The 19,319-nt window shown below is 40.4% G+C and overlaps 1 protein-coding gene across 1 annotated transcript in view; it reads right to left on the bottom strand.

The window, feature by feature from the left end:
* Positions 1 to 2,290: 2,290 nt before the first annotated feature.
* LOC128690680 (cysteine-rich, acidic integral membrane protein-like) overlaps positions 2,291 to 19,319 on the bottom strand; it is a 36,463-nt gene continuing 19,434 nt past the window's right edge. The window contains exon 3 of the mRNA XM_070088136.1: positions 2,291 to 2,901. Within this exon, the coding sequence (XP_069944237.1) occupies positions 2,291 to 2,901 (611 nt within the window). The remainder of the gene's footprint in view (positions 2,902 to 19,319) is intronic.

Below are 19,319 nucleotides of genomic sequence, written 5' to 3'. Positions count from 1 at the left end.
GTCACCCAGGAACAAAGAGTCACCCAGGAACAAAGAGTCATCCAGGTATAAAGACTCACGCAGGTACAAAGAGTCACCCAGGTACCAAGAGTCACCCAGGTACAAAGAGTCATCAAGGTACATAGAGTCATCGAGGTACAAAGAGTCATCCAGATACAAAGAGTCACCCAGGTACAAAGAGTCACCCAGATACAAAGAGTCACCAAGGTACAAAGAGTCACCCAGGTACAAAGACTCACGCAGGTACAAAGAGTAACCCAGGTACCAAGAGTCACCAGGTACAAAGAGTCACCCAGGAACAAAGAGTCACCAGGGTACAAAGAGTCACCCAGGTACAAAGCCACCCAGGAACAAAAAGTCACCCAGTTACAAAGAGTCACCCAGGTACAAAGAGTCACCCAGGTACAAAGAGTCACCAAGTACAAAGAGTCACGCAGGTACAAAGAGTCACCCAGGTACAGAGAGTCACCCAGGTACAAAGAGTCACCCAGGTACAAAGAATCACTCAGGTACAAAGAGTCACTCAGGTACAAAGAGTCACCAGGTACAAAGAATCACCCAGGTACAAAGAGTCACCCAGGTACAAAGAGTCATCCAGGTACAAAGAGTCACCCAGGTACAAAGAGTCACCCAGGTACAAAGAGTCACCCAGGTACAAAGAGTCACCAGGTACAAAGAGTCACCCAGGTACAAAAAGTCACTCAGGTACAAAGAATCACCCAGGTACAAAGAGTCACCCAGGTACAAAGAGTCACTCATTTACAAAGAGTCACCCAGGTACAAAGAGTCACCCAGGTACAAAGAGTCACCAGGTACAAAGAGTCACCCAGGTACAAAGAGTCACCCAGGTACAAAGACTCACGCGGGTACAAATAGTCACGAAGGTACAAAGAGTCACCCAGGTACAAAGCCACCCAGGTACAAAGAGTCACCCAGGTACAAAGAATCACCCAGGTACAAAGAGTCACCCAGGTACAAAGAGTCACCCAGGTACAAAGAGTCACCCAGGAACAAAGAGTCACCCAGGTACAAAGCCACCCAGGTACAAAGAGTTACCCAGATACAAAGAGCCACCTAGGTGCAAAGAGTCACCCAGGAACAAAGAGTCACCCAGGTACCAAGAGTCACCCAGGTACAAAGAGTCATCGAGGTACAAAGAGTCATCCAGGTACAAAGAGTCACCCAGGTACAAAGAGTCACCCAGGTACCAAGAGTCACCCAGGTACAAAGAGTCACCCAGGTACCAAGAGTCACCCTGGAACAAAGAGTCATCGAGGTACAAAGAGTCATCCAGGTACAAAGAGTCACCCAGGTACAAAGAGTCACCCAGGTACAAAGAGTTAACCAGGTACAAAGAGTCACCCAGGTACAAAGCCACCCAGGCACAAAGAGTCACCCAGGAACAAAGAGCCACCCAGGTGCAAAGAGTCACCAAGGAACAAAGAGTCACCCTGGTACAAAGAGTCATCGAGGTACAAAGAGTCATCGAGGTACAAAGAGTCTCCCAGGTACAAAGAGTCACCCAGGTACAAAGAGTCACCCTGGAACAAAGAGTCACCCAGGAACAAAGAGTCATCCAGGTATAAAGACTCACGCAGGTACAAAGAGTCACCCAGGTACCAAGAGTCACCCAGGTACAAAGAGTCATCAAGGTACAAAGAGTCATCGAGGTACAAAGAGTCATCCAGGTACAAAGAGTCACCCAGGTACAAAGAGTCACCCAGATACAAAGAGTCATCCAGGCACAAAGAGTCACCCAGGTACAAAGACTCACGCAGGTACAAAGAGTAACCCAGGTACCAAGAGTCACCAGGTATAAAGAGTCACCCAGGAACAAAGAGTCACCAGGGTACAAAGAGTCACCCAGGTACAAAGCCACCCAGGAACAAAAAGTCACCCAGTTACAAAGAGTCACCCAGGTACAAAGAGTCACCCAGGTACAAAGAGTCACCAAGTACAAAGAGTCACGCAGGTACAAAGAGTCACCCAGGTACAGAGAGTCACCCAGGTACAAACAGTCACCCAGGTACAAAGAATCACTCAGGTACAAAGAGTCACTCAGGTACAAAGAGTCACCAGGTACAAAGAATCACCCAGGTACAAAGAGTCACCCAGGTACAAAGAGTCATCCAGGTACAAATAGCCACCCAGGTACAAAGAGTCACCCAGGTACAAAGAGTCACCCAGGTACAAAGAGTCACCAGGTACAAAGAGTCACCCAGGTACAAAAAGTCACTCAGGTACAAAGAATCACCCAGGTACAAAGAGTCACCCAGGTACAAAGAGTCACTCAGGTACAAAGAGTCACCCAGGTACAAAGAGTCACCCAGGTACAAAGAGTCACCAGGTACAAAGAGTCACCCAGGTACAAAGAGTCACCCAGGTACAAAGACTCACGAGGGTACAAATAGTCACCAAGGTACAAAGAGTCACCCAGGTACAATGAGTCACCCAGGTACAAAGAGTCACCCAGGTACAAAGAGTCACCCAGGTACAAAGAGTTACCCAGGTACAAAGAGTCACCCAGGTACAAAGAGTCACCCAGGTACAAAGAGTTACCCAGGTACAAAGAGTCACCCAGGTACAAAGTGTTACCCAGGTACAAAGAGTCACCCAGGTACAAAGAGTTACCCAGGTACAAAGAGTCACCCAGGTACAAAGAGTTACCCAGGTACAAAGAATCACCCAGGTACAAAGAGTCACCCAGGTACAAAGAATCACCCAGGTACAAAGAGTCACCCATGTACAAAGAGTCACCCAGGTACAAAGAGTCACCCAGGTACAAAGAGTCACCCAGGTACAAAGAGTCACCCAGGTACAAAGAGTCACCCAGGTACAAAGAGTCACCCAGGTACAAAGAGTCACCCAGGTACAAAGAGTCACCCAGGTACAAAGAGTCACCTAGGTACAAAGAGTCACCCAGGTACAAAGAGTCACCCAGGTGTTCAGTGGTCAGTCGTCACGTGAGGTCACAGACCCTGAGCTGCTTGGGGATTAGCGTGGACGGTTACAAAGCATGGCTTGCTTCTACAGTGTTTTAAAAGCTGAGGTTGGAGAGTTGAAGGAGGAGGTCTTGCTTCTCCAGGAGGAGATTAGGAGGCTGAAGGTCCACCTCAATGGGCCTGGGAGAGAGTGTGAGGTGGTTGGAGATGTGGGGAATGAGGCTTCTAGCAGTGAGGTGCAGTCTGTCTCTCACTGTGAGGAGGCTGTTGGTGGGGTGGTAGCAACGGCTACCAGCAGTGAGGTGCAGCCCAGCACCTGCTACAAGTGGCGAGTTGTTCACAGTAATGGGAGGCGCATCAGAGTAAGGAAAGTTAAGAGTGCAGATCTGAAGGTAGGAAATCGCTTCTCTGTTCTCCAGGATGAATGTACTTCAGTGGCCAGTGAAGGTAAGGGTACTACTGCCCCTGCTAATGAAGGTAAGCGCATTCTTGTGGTTGGTGACTCTCAGGTAAGATATGTTGATCGTGCTTTTTGTAATAGGAATAAGAAGATGAGAGATAGAGTGTGCTTCCCTGGAGCTGGTGTTGGGGACATTGTCAACAGACTGGATAATATCATGTCAGGTAATGGGAACAAGCCCATTATCTGTCTCAGTGCTGGTGGAAATGATATTGGGAAGGGTAGGAGAGAAGAGCTGCTAGATAAGTACAGGTCAGCTATAGATTTCATTAAGTCTAAGGGAGGGATCCCAATCATATGTAGCATCTTGCCTAGAAGGGGAGTAGGAAATGAATGGTTGTCTAGGGCAATTGGTGTAAATTGCTGGCTAGACAGATACTGCAAGGAACTTGCAATCCCATTCATTGACAACTGGAACAACTTTTATGGCAAACATGATATGTATGCAAGGGATGGGGTTCATCTCTCTGGGGCAGGGGTGGTAGCACTTGCAGACTCGATTGAGAAGGCCATTGGTGAAATGCCTATGATTTTAAACTGATGGAAGATAGAGGTATGGGTGTGTGTGGGAAACAAGCAGGTTGCAACACTAGGGTTGGAAACAGTAAATGTATAAAAGGCATTCAGCATGAAGTTATAAATAAAGACAATAGAACAGGTCAGCAAACAAAGGGGGACAGCAGAGGGCAGCAAGGGACTAGCTCCCTTAAGGTTTACTATACTAATAGCAGGAGTGTTAGAAATAAGATAGATGAGCTAAGATTAATTGCAAGTGCAGGAAACATAGATATTATTGCTATAACAGAGACCTGGCTCAATCTGAAAGATAGAGAGATGCCCTCTGAATGTCACATACAAGGCTATAAATTATTCCACACTGACAGGGTCAACAGGAAAGGTGGTGGAGTAGCGATGTATGTCAGAGACAATTTAAATTGTTGTGTTAGACAAGATATTAAATTAGAAGCGTCAGCCACTGAATCTGTTTGGTTACAGCTTCTCGAGGGCCGAGAAAAACTAATTTTGGGTGTGATTTACAGGGCCCCAAATCTTGATAGGGAGTGCAGTAAACTTCTATGGGACGAAATTCGTAAGGCATCTACATACGAAAATGTTGTGCTAATGGGAGATTTCAACTATAGACAGATTGACTGGAGCAATTTGACAGGAAATTTAGAGTCGGGTGACTTTCTTGATACGATCCAGGATTGTTTTTTAAAACAGTTTGTGACAGAGCCAACTAGGGGAAATAACCTCCTTGACTTGGTTCTTGCCAGTAGGGAAACACTAATTAATAATCTTGAGGTTAATGATGAGCTTGGGGAGAGTGATCACAAATCACTCAGTTTTAACATATCATGGAATTCCCCTAATAATGGCAATCAAGTCTCCGTCCCTGACTTTCGCTTGGCTGATTTCATAGGACTGAAAAATTACTTAGGTGGGCTGAACTGGAATGACCTGACTAGGGGTCAGGTAGGTGGTGATGGTTGCCGATATGATGCTTTCCAGGGCATAGTTCTAGCTGCTCAGTCAAATTATGTTCCAAATAGGGAAATCAGATCAAACAAAAATGATCCTAAATGGATGAACAATAGATTAAAATATCTGATTGGTCAAAAGAGAGGCATATATAGGCAAATCAAAAGAGGAGAGGGGCAATTAAGAAATCGATATATTCAGTTAAAGAGAGAAATAAAAAAGGGAATTAGAAAAGCAAATAGAGATTATGAGGTTAAAGTTTCAAGAGAATCGAAGACTAACCCAAAAGGATTCTTTCAGGTATACAGAAGTAAGATCAGGGACAAGATAGGCCCACTCAAAAGTTCCTCGGGTCAGCTCACTGACAGTGATAAGGAAATGTGTAGAATTTTTAACACATACTTCCTCTCAGTTTTTACACAGGAGGATACCAGCGATATTCCAGTAATGATAAATTATGTAGAACAGGACGATAATAAACTGTGCACTATTAGGGTCACAAGTGACATGGTCCTTAGGCAAATAGATAAATTAAAACCTAACAAATCCCCAGGCCCTGATGAACTGTATGCAAGGGTTCTAAAGGAATGTAAAGAGGAGCTTAGCACACCTTTGGCTAATCTTTTCAACATATCACTACAAACTGGCATGGTGCCAGATAAGTGGAAAATGGCAAATGTGATACCTATTTTCAAAACAGGTGACAGGTCCTTAGCTTCGAACTATAGACCAATAAGCCTAACCTCCATAGTGGGAAAATTTATGGAATCAATAATTGCCGAGGCAGTTCGTAGCCACCTTGAAAAGCATAAATTAATCAACGAATCTCAGCATGGTTTTACAAAGGGGCGTTCCTGCCTTACGAATTTATTAACTTTTTTCACTAAGGTATTTGAGGAGGTAGATCATGGTAATGAATATGATATTGTGTATATGGACTTCAGTAAGGCTTTTGACAGGGTCCCACATCAGAGACTATTGAGGAAAATTAAAGCACATGGAATAGGAGGAGAAATTTTTTTCCTGGATAGAGGCATGGTTGACAAATAGGCAGCAGAGAGTTTGCATAAATGGGGAGAAATCAGAGTGGGGAAGCGTCACGAGCGGTGTTCCACAGGGGTCAGTGTTGGGCCCCCTGCTGTTCACAATCTACATAAACGACATAGATGAGGGCATAAAGAGCGACATCGGCAAGTTTGCCGATGACACCAAAATAGGCCGTCGAATTCATTCTGACGAGGACATTCGAGCACTCCAGGAAGATTTGAATAGACTGATGCAGTGGTCGGAGAAGTGGCAGATGCAGTTTAATATAGACAAATGCAAAGTTCTAAATGTTGGACAGGACAATAACCATGCCACATATAAACTAAATAATGTAGATCTTAATATTACGGATTGCGAAAAAGATTTAGGAGTTCTGGTTAGCAGTAATCTGAAACCAAGACAACAGTGCATAAGTGTTCGCAATAAAGCTAATAGAATCCTTGGCTTCATATCAAGAAGCATAAATAATAGGAGTCCTCAGGTTGTTCTTCAACTCTATACATCCTTGGTTAGGCCTCATTTAGATTATGCTGCACAGTTTTGGTCACCGTATTACAGAATGGATATAAATTCTCTGGAAAATGTACAAAGGAGGATGACAAAGATGATCCCATGTATCAGAAACCTTCCCTATGAGGATAGACTAAGGGCCCTGAAACTGCACTCTCTAGAAAGACGTAGAATTAGGGGGGATATGATTGAGGTTTATAAGTGGAAGACAGGAATAAATAAAGGGGATGTAAATAGTGTGCTGAAAATATCTAGCCTAGACAGGACTCGCAGCAATGGTTTTAAGTTGGAAAAATTCAGATTCAGGAGGGATATAGGAAAGTACTGGTTTGGTAATAGAGTTGTGGATGAGTGGAACAAACTCCCAAGTACAGTTATAGAGGCCAGAACGTTGTGTAGCTTTAAAAATAGGTTGGATAAATACATGAGTAGATGTGGGTGGGTGTGAGTTGGACCTGATAGCTTGTGCTAACAGGTCGGTTGCCGTGTTCCTCCCTTAAGTCAATGTGACCTGACCTGACTAGGTTGGGTGCATTGGCTTAAGCCGGTAGGGACTTGGACCTGCCTCGCATGGGCCAGTAGGCCTTCTGCAGTGTTCCTTCGTTCTTAGGTACAAAGAGTCACCCAGGTAGAAAGAGTCACCCAGGTACAAAGAGTCACCCAGGTACAAAGAGTCACCCAGGTACAAAGAGTCACCCAGGTACAAAGAGTTACCCAGGTACAAAGAGTCACCCAGGTACAAAGAGTCACCCAGGTACAAAGAGTTACCCAGGTACAAAGAGTCACCCAGGTACAAAGTGTTACCCAGGTACAAAGAGTCACCCAGGTACAAAGAGTTACCCAGGTACAAAGAGTCACCCAGGTACAAAGAGTTACCCAGGTACAAAGAATCACCCAGGTACAAAGAGTCACCCAGGTACAAAGAATCACCCAGGTACAAAGAGTCACCCAGGTACAAAGAGTCACCCAGGTACAAAGAGTCACCCAGGTACAAAGAGTCACCCAGGTACAAAGAGTCACCCAGGTACAAAGAGTCACCCAGGTACAAAGAGTCACCCAGGTACAAAGAGTCACCCAGGTACAAAGAGTCACCCAGGTACAAAGAGTCACCCAGGTACAAAGAGTCACCCAGGTACAAAGAGTCACCCAGGTACAAAGAGTCACCCAGGTACAAAGAGTCACCCAGGTACAAAGAGTCACCCAGGTACAAGAAATAACAGAAATAATTCTAGTTATCCAGGAACAATAATATATAAAGTAACTTCGTATTATCCTGTGATAAGTTAAGATGCAAAATGTTATCCTAATTGACCAAATTATAATGGTGCTGCAGGAAATTGAATAAATTATAATGGTGCTGCAGTAAATTGAAGAAATTATAATGGTGCTGCAGTAAATTGAATAAATTATAATGGTGCTGCAGTAAATTGAACAAATTATAATGGTGCTGCAGTAAATTGAATAAATTATAATGGTGCTGCAGTAAATTGAATAAATTATAATGGTGCTGCAGTAAATTGAATAAATTATAATGGTGCTGCAGTAAATTGAATAAATTATAATGGTGCTGCAGTAAATTGAATAAATTATATTGGTGCTGCAGGAAATTGAATAAATTATAATGGTGCTGCAGTAAATTGAATAAATTATAATGGTGCTGCAGTAAATTGAATAAATTATAATGGTGCTGCAGTAAATTGAATAAATTATAATGGTGCTGCAGTAAATTGAATAAATTATAATGGTGCTGCAGTAAATTGAATAAATTATAATGGTGCTGCAGTAAATTGAATAAATTATAATGGTGCTGCAGTAAATTGAATAAATTATAATGGTGCTGCAGTAAATTGAATAAATTATAATGGTGCTGCAGTAAATTGAATAAATTATAATGGTGCTGCAGTAAATTGAATAAGTTATAATGGTGCTGCAGGAAATTGAATAAATTATAATGGTGCTGCAGTAAATTGAATAAATTATAATGGTGCTGCAGTAAATTGAAGAAATTATAATGGTGCTGCAGTAAATTGAAGAAATTATAATGGTGCTGCAGTAAATTGAATAAATTATAATGGTGCTGCAGTAAATTGAAGAAATTATAATGGTGCTGCAGTAAATTGAAGAAATTATAATGGTGCTGCAATAATTTAAAGAAATTATAATGGTGCTGCAATATATTGAAGAAGTTATAATGGTGCTTGAATAAATTCTGAATAAACATATAACTGCTGTAAATTATCTAGGTAGAACGAATCATTCAGAAACAAGTCAATATATTTTACAAGAAAAACAACTTCCTCTTAAATTTCGTTTTTTTCACTGTTGTCTAAATTGGCAAAGAATATCTTCCTCTGAATGCCAGTTTACAAAAAAAAAAAAAAATAAGAAAAATATTCTTTTCGGTTTTCACCGAAACACAAGGCAATTTTTTATTATTTTCCAGCAGCCAATTATTTTGCTTAGCCTCCCGTCCTTTGTCTGAGAGTTAATTAGCATTGATGGTAAGTCCACCGTGAATCTCAAAAAGCATGATTTTGATTTTTATTTCTTGGTACACAACGGTTCAAATTATCATCCTTTTTTTAATTCCAATGATCTTGTCAAGTATATGAATGCTGGTGTTTGTTCGTGTCTGTGCCACATCATGTAGGTGTTAACACTAGTTAACCCAACATGCAATATAATAACATAAATAAACAGGTCAATATCCCCCATATATATATATATATATATATATATATATATATATATATATATATATATATATATATATATATATATATATATATATATATATATATATATATATATATATATATTTTAATATATACACATATATATATATATATATTAAAATATACGGAGTTACCGCCTCTAGACTGTCCTGGGGACCCTCATCCTCAGAGAAAAGAATAAACTTGCTTCAGGGAAAACTCAAGGTTCTCCCTGAAGCTGTTTGAGAATTTTCTCCTACCACCCCCTATATTATGTATATATATTTTATTTAAAGACAAAATACATTGACGAAACATTCACAAAAATATGATACAAAGTAAAACAACATAGGTAACTCAGAGGTACATCTCGAATACTGCGTCCAGCTCCCCTGCGGTGGGCCGCGTGCCCAGAATGCTGCAGGCATTTCCTCTCTGGATCGCAACACTGAGTCTCTGAAAGAGGAAGCTGGTCGCCCTGTGGTCCTTGGTTTCTATGATAAGCTTTTCACCCAGCTCTTTGAGGAACTTTAGAGCACACTTGCCCCATGCTCCAAGGGTCTCCGACCCTATTGGAATGAAGTTATAGCAAGGGGGAAGGTCTTCATATTTTCGGATCTTCTGGGTCTCCCTGTGGCTGGCAGCTCCACCCCCTTCCACTACAGAGTATGGCAAGTAGGTGTCTGCCAATGTGGCAGCACAGATGTAGTCCCAGGCAATCTGCTTTCCATCCTTCCAGGGTAGCATAGTGGCTCCATCAGGACGCTTTTGACTTCCATCAGACCTCTGTACTTGGGGTTCCCGTTGAGCTGGGCAACGGGCTGTGGCGAGGCTTCTCTTTATTATGTCATTGATCTCCTCATGTCTGGCATACTTCCCTTCTGCTGTGTGACACACGAGACCATATATATATATATATATATATATATATATATATATATATATATATATATATATATATATATATATATATATATATATATATATATATATATATATATATATATATATATATATATATATATATATATATATATATATATATATATATATATATATATATATTCAATTCAATTCAAGTTCATTCTCTATAAGGGTTACAATGTGGGGTTTACAGGTTTTAGGTATTGTGTGGTTTACATGTTATAAAATACTAATTACAGAGGGGGTCACTAGGACACCTAGCATGGCTAGGCATTTCGGGCAGAATTAGATTAATTCTTAACATTAAATCCTTACAGATTATGGTATTAAGGCTAAGTGACTGCATCATAATTTGTGAGTTTAGCAACGTGAATGCTTTTGTTTTGGCACAATACAAAGTGTCTATATTTGAGTATCATAGGCAAACTTATGACTAGTTAGGATTTATTATTTTAAGATTAAGATTAGTATTTCTGGGTTTATAGTCAGTGGGTGAGTGAGTGTAATTGTGAACCACCAGGTGGTTATCATGTAGTTAGTTGTCGGGGTGGATCAGGGAGATAATATGTTTTCTAACTGTAGTTTTGAAAGTGATGAATGTGTCTGCAGTTCTAGAGTTTTCAGGTAGGGTGTTCCAGATTTTAGGTCCTTTGAAATACATTGAATTTTTGTAAAGGTTTAGTCGAACACGGGGAATGTCATAGAGATGTTTGTGTCTGGTGTTATAAGAACATAAGAACATAAGAAAGAAGGAACACTGCAACAGGCCTACTGACCCATGCAGAGCAGGTCCATGTCCCCCCCGGATTAGACCAATGACCCCCCACCCCGGGATTAGCCCAATGACCCACCCAGTCTGATCATCTCCTCTCAAGGATGGAGCACTGCACCAGACCCAGCAGCACAAACTGGTCAGGTCCAACTCACACCCACCCACACCCACTCATGTATTTATCTAACCTATTTTTAAAACTACACAACGTTTTAGCCTGAATAACTGTACTCGGGAGTTTGTTCCACTCATCCACAACTCTATTACCAAACCAGTGCTTTCCTATATCCTTCCTGAATCTGAATTTTTCCAACTTGAAATCATTGCTGCTAGTCCTGTCTTGGCTGGAAATTTTCAGCACGCTATTTACATCCCCCTTTATTTATTCCTGTTTTCCATTTAAACACCTCGATCATATATCCCCTACGCCTTTCGAGAGAGTGCAGATTCAGGGCCCTAAGTCTATCCTCATAGGGAAGATTTCTGATACATGGGATCATCTTTGTCAGCCTCCTCTGTACGTTTTCCAGAGCATTTATATCCATTCTGTAATACGGTGACCAGAACTGAGCAGCATAGTCTAAATGAGGCCTAACCAAGGATATATAGAGTTGAAGAACAACCTGAGGACTTCTATTGTTTATACTTCTAGATATGAAGCCAAGAATTCAGTTAGCTTTATTGCGAACACTAATGCACTGCTGTCTTGGTTTTAAATTACTGCTAACCAGAACTCCTAAATCCTTTTCGCAATCAGTAGGATTAAGATCTACATTATTTAGTTTATATGTGGCATGGTTATTTACCTGTCCAACATTTAGAACTTTGCATTTGTCAATATTAAACTGCGTCTGCCACTTCTCCGACCATTGCATCAGTCTATTCAAATCATCCTGGAGTGCTCTAGTGTCCTCTTTAGAATGAATTGGACGGCCTATTTTGGTGTAATCAGCACATTTGCTTATGTCGCTATTTATTCCCTCATCTATGTCGTTTATGTAAATTGTGAACAACAACGGGCCCAACACTGACCCCTGAGGAACACCGATTGTGACGTGCCCCCATTCTGATTTCTCCCCATTTATGCAAACTCTCTGCTGTCTATTTGTCAGCCATGCCTCTACCCAGGAAAAAATTTCTCCTCCAATTCCGTGTGCCTTAAGTTTCCTCAATAGCCTCTGGTGTGGAGCTCTATCGATAAGTTGGATAAATTTAGATTTAGAAAGGACATAGGTAAGTACTGGTTTTCTAACAGAGTTGTAGATGCGTGGAACAGTCTTCCCAGTGGGGTGATAGAGGCTAGGACCTTGGGTAGCTTTAAGAAGAGACTGGACAAATATATCAGTGGGAGGGGCTGGGTTTGATTGGTCTATATACACAATATCATATTCATTACCATGATCTACCTCCTCAAACACCTTAGTGAAAAAAGTTAGTAAATTCGTAAGACAGGAACGCCCCTTTGTAAAACAGTGTTGAGATTCATTAATCACTCTGTGCCTGTCAAGATGGCTACGAATTGCTACGGCAATTATTGATTCCATAAATTTTCCCAATATTGAGGTAAGGCTTATTGGTCTATAGTTCGAAGCCAAGGACCTGTCACCTGCCTTGTAAATAGGTATTACATTTGCCATTTTCCACTTATCAGGCACTATGCCAGTTTGTAGTGATATGTTAAAAAGATTAGCCAAAAGTATGCTAAGTTCCTCTTCACATTCCTTTAACACCCTTGCAAACAGTTCATCAGGACCTGGGGATTTGTTGGGTTTTAGTTTCTCTATTTGTCTGAGGACCATGTCACTAGTTACTGCAATCGTACATAGTTTATTATCATCCTGTTCTACATAATCTATTATTTCAGGAATATCGCTAGTATTTTCCTGTGTGAAAACTGACAGGAAGTAGGCATTTAGAATTTCACACATATCCTTATCACTGTTAGTGATCTGACCAGAGTTACTTTTAAGTGGGCCAATCTTGTCCCTAATCTTACTTCTGTATACCTGAAAGAATCCTTTAGGGTTAATCTTTGAATCCCTTGCGACCTTTGCCTCAAAATCCCTTTTTGCTTTTCTTATTCCTTTCTTTATTTCTCTCTTTAATTGAATATATTGATTTCTTTACTGCTCATACCCTCTTTTGATACGCCTATATATGCCTCTCTTTTGACCAATGAGATGTTTTAATCTATTGTTCATCAATTTGGGATCATTTTTGTTAGATCTAATTTCCCTACTCGGAACAAAAGTTGTCTGGGCAGCTAGAACTATGCTCTGGAAAACGTAATATTGGCAACCAAGATCACCTACCTGACCCATAGTCAGGACATCCCAATTTAGCCTACCCAGGTAATTTTTCAGTCCCATGAAATCGGCCAAGCGAAAATCTGGGACAGAGATTTGATTGCAGTTATCTGGGTAATTCCATGATACATTAAAACTAAGTGATTTGTGATCACTTTCCCCAAGCTCATGTTACAACTGATCCTGCCTCAACTATCAAGAAATCGTTTTAGGTCAAGGTTATTATTGGAATTTAAGGTCCTGTAGATATAGATTGCACAGTAGTAAGTGTAGATGTTCTGAACAGGGAGTAAGTTTAGATCTATGAAGAGTGGAGGGGTGTGTTGCCAAGAATGGGATTTAGTAATTATTATTGGCTTTAGGTGTGTTGCTGCAGTTGAACCCCAAGCACATATAGCATAGGTGAGGTATGGATATATAAGTGAATGGTATAGTGTGAGAAGGGCAGTTTGCGGCACGTAGTATCGTATCTTGGAGAGGATCCCTACCGTTTTGGATACTTTTTTGTTATGTGTTTGATATGGGTGCTGAAATTTAGGTTGTTGTCGAAGAATTTGCCCTCATTATGTCTGGCAATTAGAGTGTTGTCGATCTTAATGTTAAGTTGCGCAACACCTGCTCTGCTACCAAACATAATATAGTAGGTTTTGTCAGTGTTAAGTGTAAGTTTATTGCTGTCATCCAAGTCGATATTTTGAGCAGCTCCTCGTTAACAATGGTGTTGAGGGTGGCAAGATAAGGGTGAGAGATGACATAAGTCGTGTCGTCAGCAAAGAGAATGGGTTTCAGGTGATGGGATATGTTTGGAAGATCATTGATGTAAATGAGGAAGAGCAGGGGTCCAAGGACACTTCCCTGCGGAACTCCAGTATCAAGTGGCTGTATTGATGAGGCTGTGTCTTTTATATATATATATATATGTGTCGTGCCGAATAGGCAGAATTTGCGATCTTGGCTTAAATAGCAACGTTCATCTTGCCATATAGGACAAGTGAAAATTTGTGTATGCAATAATTTCGCCAAAATCATTCTGAACCTAACGAAAAAAATATGTTTCACTGTCTTTGTTTAGTATTAAATTATTGTAAACAAATCTAAAATATATTTAGTTGGGTTAAGCTAAAATAAATTGTTCTTGGAAATAAATGGTATCAAATACCGACACAGTGGAAATATGAACACATATACAGTATAATGTGATCCTTCATTGACAACGTTTCGCCCACACAGTGGGCTTTTTCAAGTCACACACAGATCCGTGTGTGACTTGAAAAAGCCCACTGTATGGGCGAAACGTTGTCAATGAAGGATCACATTATACTGCATATGTGTTTATATTTCTAAATTGTTCTTGTTATAATAAGGTTAAGTAAATTTTCTAAGATTCTTTCGGTGCAAAATTAAATTTCTTTAAATTAACATTAATGAAAAAAATTTATCTTTATACTTATAAGAGAAAATTTTAGAAAGGACTTAATTTTATGAGTTCTTGCTAATTGACCAGTTTTACATATTCGGCACGACATATATATATATATATATATATATATATATATATATATATATATATATATATATATATATATATATATATATATATATATATATATATACATCTAGGTTTTTCTCCTTTTTCTAAATAGCTCTTGTTCTTCTTTATTTCTTCTATTGGCCATAGCTCTTGGGAAGTGGAAAAGAATCTTTCCTCCGTAAGCCATGCGTGTCGTATGAGGCGACTAAAATGCCGGGAGCAATGGGCTAGTAACCCCTTCTCCTGTAGACATTTACTAAAAAAGAGAAGAAGAAAAACTTTATAAAACTGGGATGCTTAAATGTGCGTGGATGTAGTGCGGATGACAAGAAACAGATGATTGCTGATGTTATGAATGAAAAGAAGTTGGATGTCCTGGCCCTAAGCGAAACAAAGCTGAAGGGGGTAGGGGAGTTTCAGTGGGGGGAAATAAATGGGATTAAATCTGGAGTATCTGAGAGAGTTAGAGCAAAGGAAGGGGTAGCAGTAATGTTGAATGATCAGTTATGGAAGGAGAAAAGAGAATATGAATGTGTAAATTCAAGAATTATGTGGATTAAAGTAAAGGTTGGATGCGAGAAGTGGGTCATAATAAGCGTGTATGCACCAGGAGAAGAGAGGAATGCAGAGGAGAGAGAGAGATTTTGGGAGATGTTAAGTGAATGTATAGGAGCCTTTGAACCAAGTGAGAGAGTAATTGTGGTAGGGGACCTGAATGCTAAAGTAGGAGAAACTTTTAGAGAGGGTGTGGTAGGTAAGTTTGGGGTGCCAGGTGTAAATGATAATGGGAGCCCTTTGATTGAACTTTGTATAGAAAGGGGTTTAGTTATAGGTAATACATATTTGAAGAAAAAGAGGATAAATAAGTATACAAGATATGATGTAGGGCGAAATGACAGTAGTTTGTTGGATTATGTATTGGTAGGTAAAAGACTGTTGAGTAGACTTCAGGATGTACATGTTTATAGAGGGGCCACAGATATAGTTGTAGCTACACTGAGAGTAAAAGGTAGATGGGATACAAGGAGAATAGAAATATCAGGGAAGAGAGAGGTGAAGGTTTATAAACTAAAAGAGGAGGCAGTTAGGGTAAGATATAAACAGCTATTGGAGGATAGATGGGCTAATGAGAGCATAGGCAATGGGGTCGAAGAGGTATGGGGTAGGTTTAAAAATGTAGTGTTAGAGTGTTCAGCAGAAGTTTGTGGTTACAGGAAAGTGGGTGCGGGAGGGAAGAGGAGCGATTGGTGGAATGATGATGTAAAGAGAGTAGTAAGGGAGAAAAAGTTAGCATATGAGAAGTTTTTACAAAGTAGAAGTGATGCAAGGAGGAAAGAGTATATGGAGAAAAAGAGAGAGGTTAAGAGAGTGGTGAAGCAATGTAAAAAGAGAGCAAATGAGAGAGTGGGTGAGATGTTATCAACAAATTTTGTTGAAAATAAGAAAAAGTTTTGGAGTGACATTAACAAGTTAAGGAAGCCTAGAGAACAAATGGATTTGTCAGTTAAAAAATAGGAGAGGAGAGTTATTAAATGGAGAGTTAGAGGTATTGGGAAGATGGAGGGAATATTTTGAGGAATTATTAAATGTTGATGAAGATAGGGAAGCTGTGATTTCGTGTATAGGACAAGGAGGAATAACATCTTGTAGGAGTGAGGAAGAGCCAGTTGTGAATGTGGGGGAAGTTCGTGAGGCAGTAGGTAAAATGAAAGGAGGTAAGGCAGCCGGGATTGATGGGATAAAGATAGAAATGTTAAAAGCAGGTGGGGATATAGTTTTGGAGTGGTTGGTGCAATTATTTAATAAATGTATGGAAGAGGGTAAGGTACCTAGGGATTGGCAGAGAGCATGCATAGTTCCTTTGTATAAAGGCAAAGGGGATAAAAGAGAGTGCAAAAATTATAGGGGGATAAGTCTGTTGAGTATACCTGGCAAAGTGTATGGTAGAGTTATTATTGAAAGAACTAAGAGTAAGACAGAGAATAGGATAGCAGATGAACAAGGAGGCTTTAGGAAAGGTAGGGGGTGTGTGGACCAGGTGTTTACAGTGAAACATATAAGTGAACAGTATTTAGATAAGGCTAAAGAGGTCTTTGTGGCATTTATGGATTTGGAAAAGGCGTATGACAGGGTGGATAGGGGGGCAATGTGGCAGATGTTGCAAGTGTATGGTGTAGGAGGTAGGTTACTGAAAGCAGTGAAGAGTTTTTACGGGGATAGTGAGGCTCAAGTTAGAGTATGTAGGAAAGAGGGAAATTTTTTCCCAGTAAAAGTAGGCCTTAGACAAGGATGTGTGATGTCACCATGGTTGTTTAATATATTTACAGATGGGGTTGTAAGGGAAGTAAATGCGAGGGTCTTGACAAGAGGCGTGGAGTTAAAATATAAAGAATCACACATAAAGTGGGAGTTGTCACAGTTGCTCTTTGCTGATGACACTGTGCTCTTGGGAGATTCTGAAGAGAAGTTGCAGAGATTGGTGGATGAATTTGGTAGGGTGTGCAAAAGAAGAAAATTAAAGGTGAATACAGGAAAGAGTAAGGTTATGAGGATAACAAAAAGATTAGGTGATGAAAGATTGAATATCAGATTGGAGGGAGAGAGTATGGAGGAGGTGAATGTATTCAGATATTTGGGAATGGACGTGTCAGCGGATGGGTCTATGAAAGATGAGGTGAATCATAGAATTGATGAGGGGAAAAGAGTGAGTGGTGCACTTAGGAGTCTGTGGAGACAAAGAACTTTGTCCTTGGAGGCAAAGAGGGGAATGTATGAGAGTATAGTTTTACCAACGCTCTTATATGGGTGTGAAGCATGGGAGATGAATGTTGCAGCGAGGAGAAGGCTGGAGGCAGTGGAGATGTCATGTCTGAGGGCAATGTGTGGTGTGAATATAATGCAGAGAATTCGTAGTTTGGAAGTTAGGAGGAGGTGTGGGATTACCAAAACTGTTGTCCAGAGGGCTGAGGAAGGGTTGTTGAGGTGGTTCGGACATGTAGAGAGAATGGAGCGAAACAGAATGACTTCAAGAGTGTATCAGTCTGTAGTGGAAGGAAAGCGGGGTAGGGGTCGGCCTAGGAAAGGTTGGAGAGAGGGGGTAAAGGAGGTTTTGTGTGCGGGGGGCTTGGACTTCCAGCAGGCATGCGTGAGCGTGTTTGATAATAGTGAATGGAGACAAATGGTTTTTAATACTTGACGTGCTGTTGGAGTGTGAGGAAAGTAACATTTATGAAGGGGTTCAGGGAAACCGGCAGGCCGGACTTGAGTCCTGGAGATGGAAGTACAGTGCCTGCACTCTGAAGGAGGGGTGTTAATGTTGCAGTTTAAAAACTGTAGTGTAAAGCACCCTTCTGGCAAGACAGTGATGGAGTGAATGATGGTGAAAGTTTTTCTTTTTCGGGCCACCCTGCCTTGGTGGGAATCGGCCAGTGTGATAATAAATAATAAAATAATAATACATGTGCAAGGTATATAGACCATAGCTGACATCAGTGACATACTACTATATAGAAAGCCGCTTGTTATACTGAGCATTTCCCGCAAATTAGGTCAGTTTTGTCCCAGGATGCGACCCACACCAGTCCATTAACACCCAGGTACCCATTTTACTGATGGGTGAACAGTGACAGGAACATCAGGTGTCTTATGGAAACACGTCCCTAATGTTTTCCAGCCGTTCCGGAGGAGATTCGAACAACGGACCTCAGTGTGTGAGCTGAGTGTGCTACCGTTCAAGCTACGGGACGCCCTATATATACAAAAATGGCGAACAAGTGATACAGGATGCAAAACAACTATGGGAAAAGTTGAATGACAGCTCTAGGCCTTTCGAGTTGTCATCAACACATCAGGAGACTACAAGCTGCAGAAATGATTTGTAAAGCCATACCAAGAATTAAAGAAAGATCCTGAATTTCACCTTACGAAAGCAGACACAGCAAATGCTATAGTAATTATGGACATGGCAGATTATAGTGGAAAAATGTACACCCTTAGAATATTAAAACTTAGGTGTCCCTTAATTAGAACCCATTGATCCAGGTTAATAATAATTTTAATAAACAAATTAGAACCTTACTGAGAGGTAATGAGGAAATGATTAAAACTATCAACGAAGTCGGCGACACAACCTTATATGTACTGTTTGATTGAAATCCAAATGGCCAGTTTCCCAGCGAGACCTATTATTAGCTTTGTGGAATCGGCATCATTATGTCCTGTCAAAATGTTAGGTAAAAACATTAACTCTAAGGCTTGGCAACATTTCTGATGCCCACATCATAAACGATGTTGATCTCAATGACAAATTTCAAAATGTCAACATGTCTAATTATTTTACATTATTAAGTTTTGACGTTTTGGTGTTCGTCACCAGAGTTCCTGTTCCTGATCTGTTATCTTATCAGGATTAAGAATTAGATGATATGTTATCTTATCAGGATTAAGAATAAGATGATCTGTTATCTTATCAGGATTAAGAATTAGATGATCTGTTATCTTATCAGGATTAAGAATTAGATGATCTGTTATCTTATCAGGATTAAGAATTAGATGATCTGTTATCTTATCAGGATTAAGAATTAGATGATCTGTTATCTTATCAGGATTAAGAATTAGATGATCTGTTATTA

The sequence above is a fragment of the Cherax quadricarinatus genome, chromosome 24 (assembly GCF_038502225.1).
Source record: "Cherax quadricarinatus isolate ZL_2023a chromosome 24, ASM3850222v1, whole genome shotgun sequence".
Taxonomy (NCBI): Eukaryota; Metazoa; Arthropoda; class Malacostraca; order Decapoda; family Parastacidae; genus Cherax; species Cherax quadricarinatus.
Note: the sequence above shows the minus strand (reverse complement) of the source record. Positions and strands in the feature narration are given on the sequence as shown.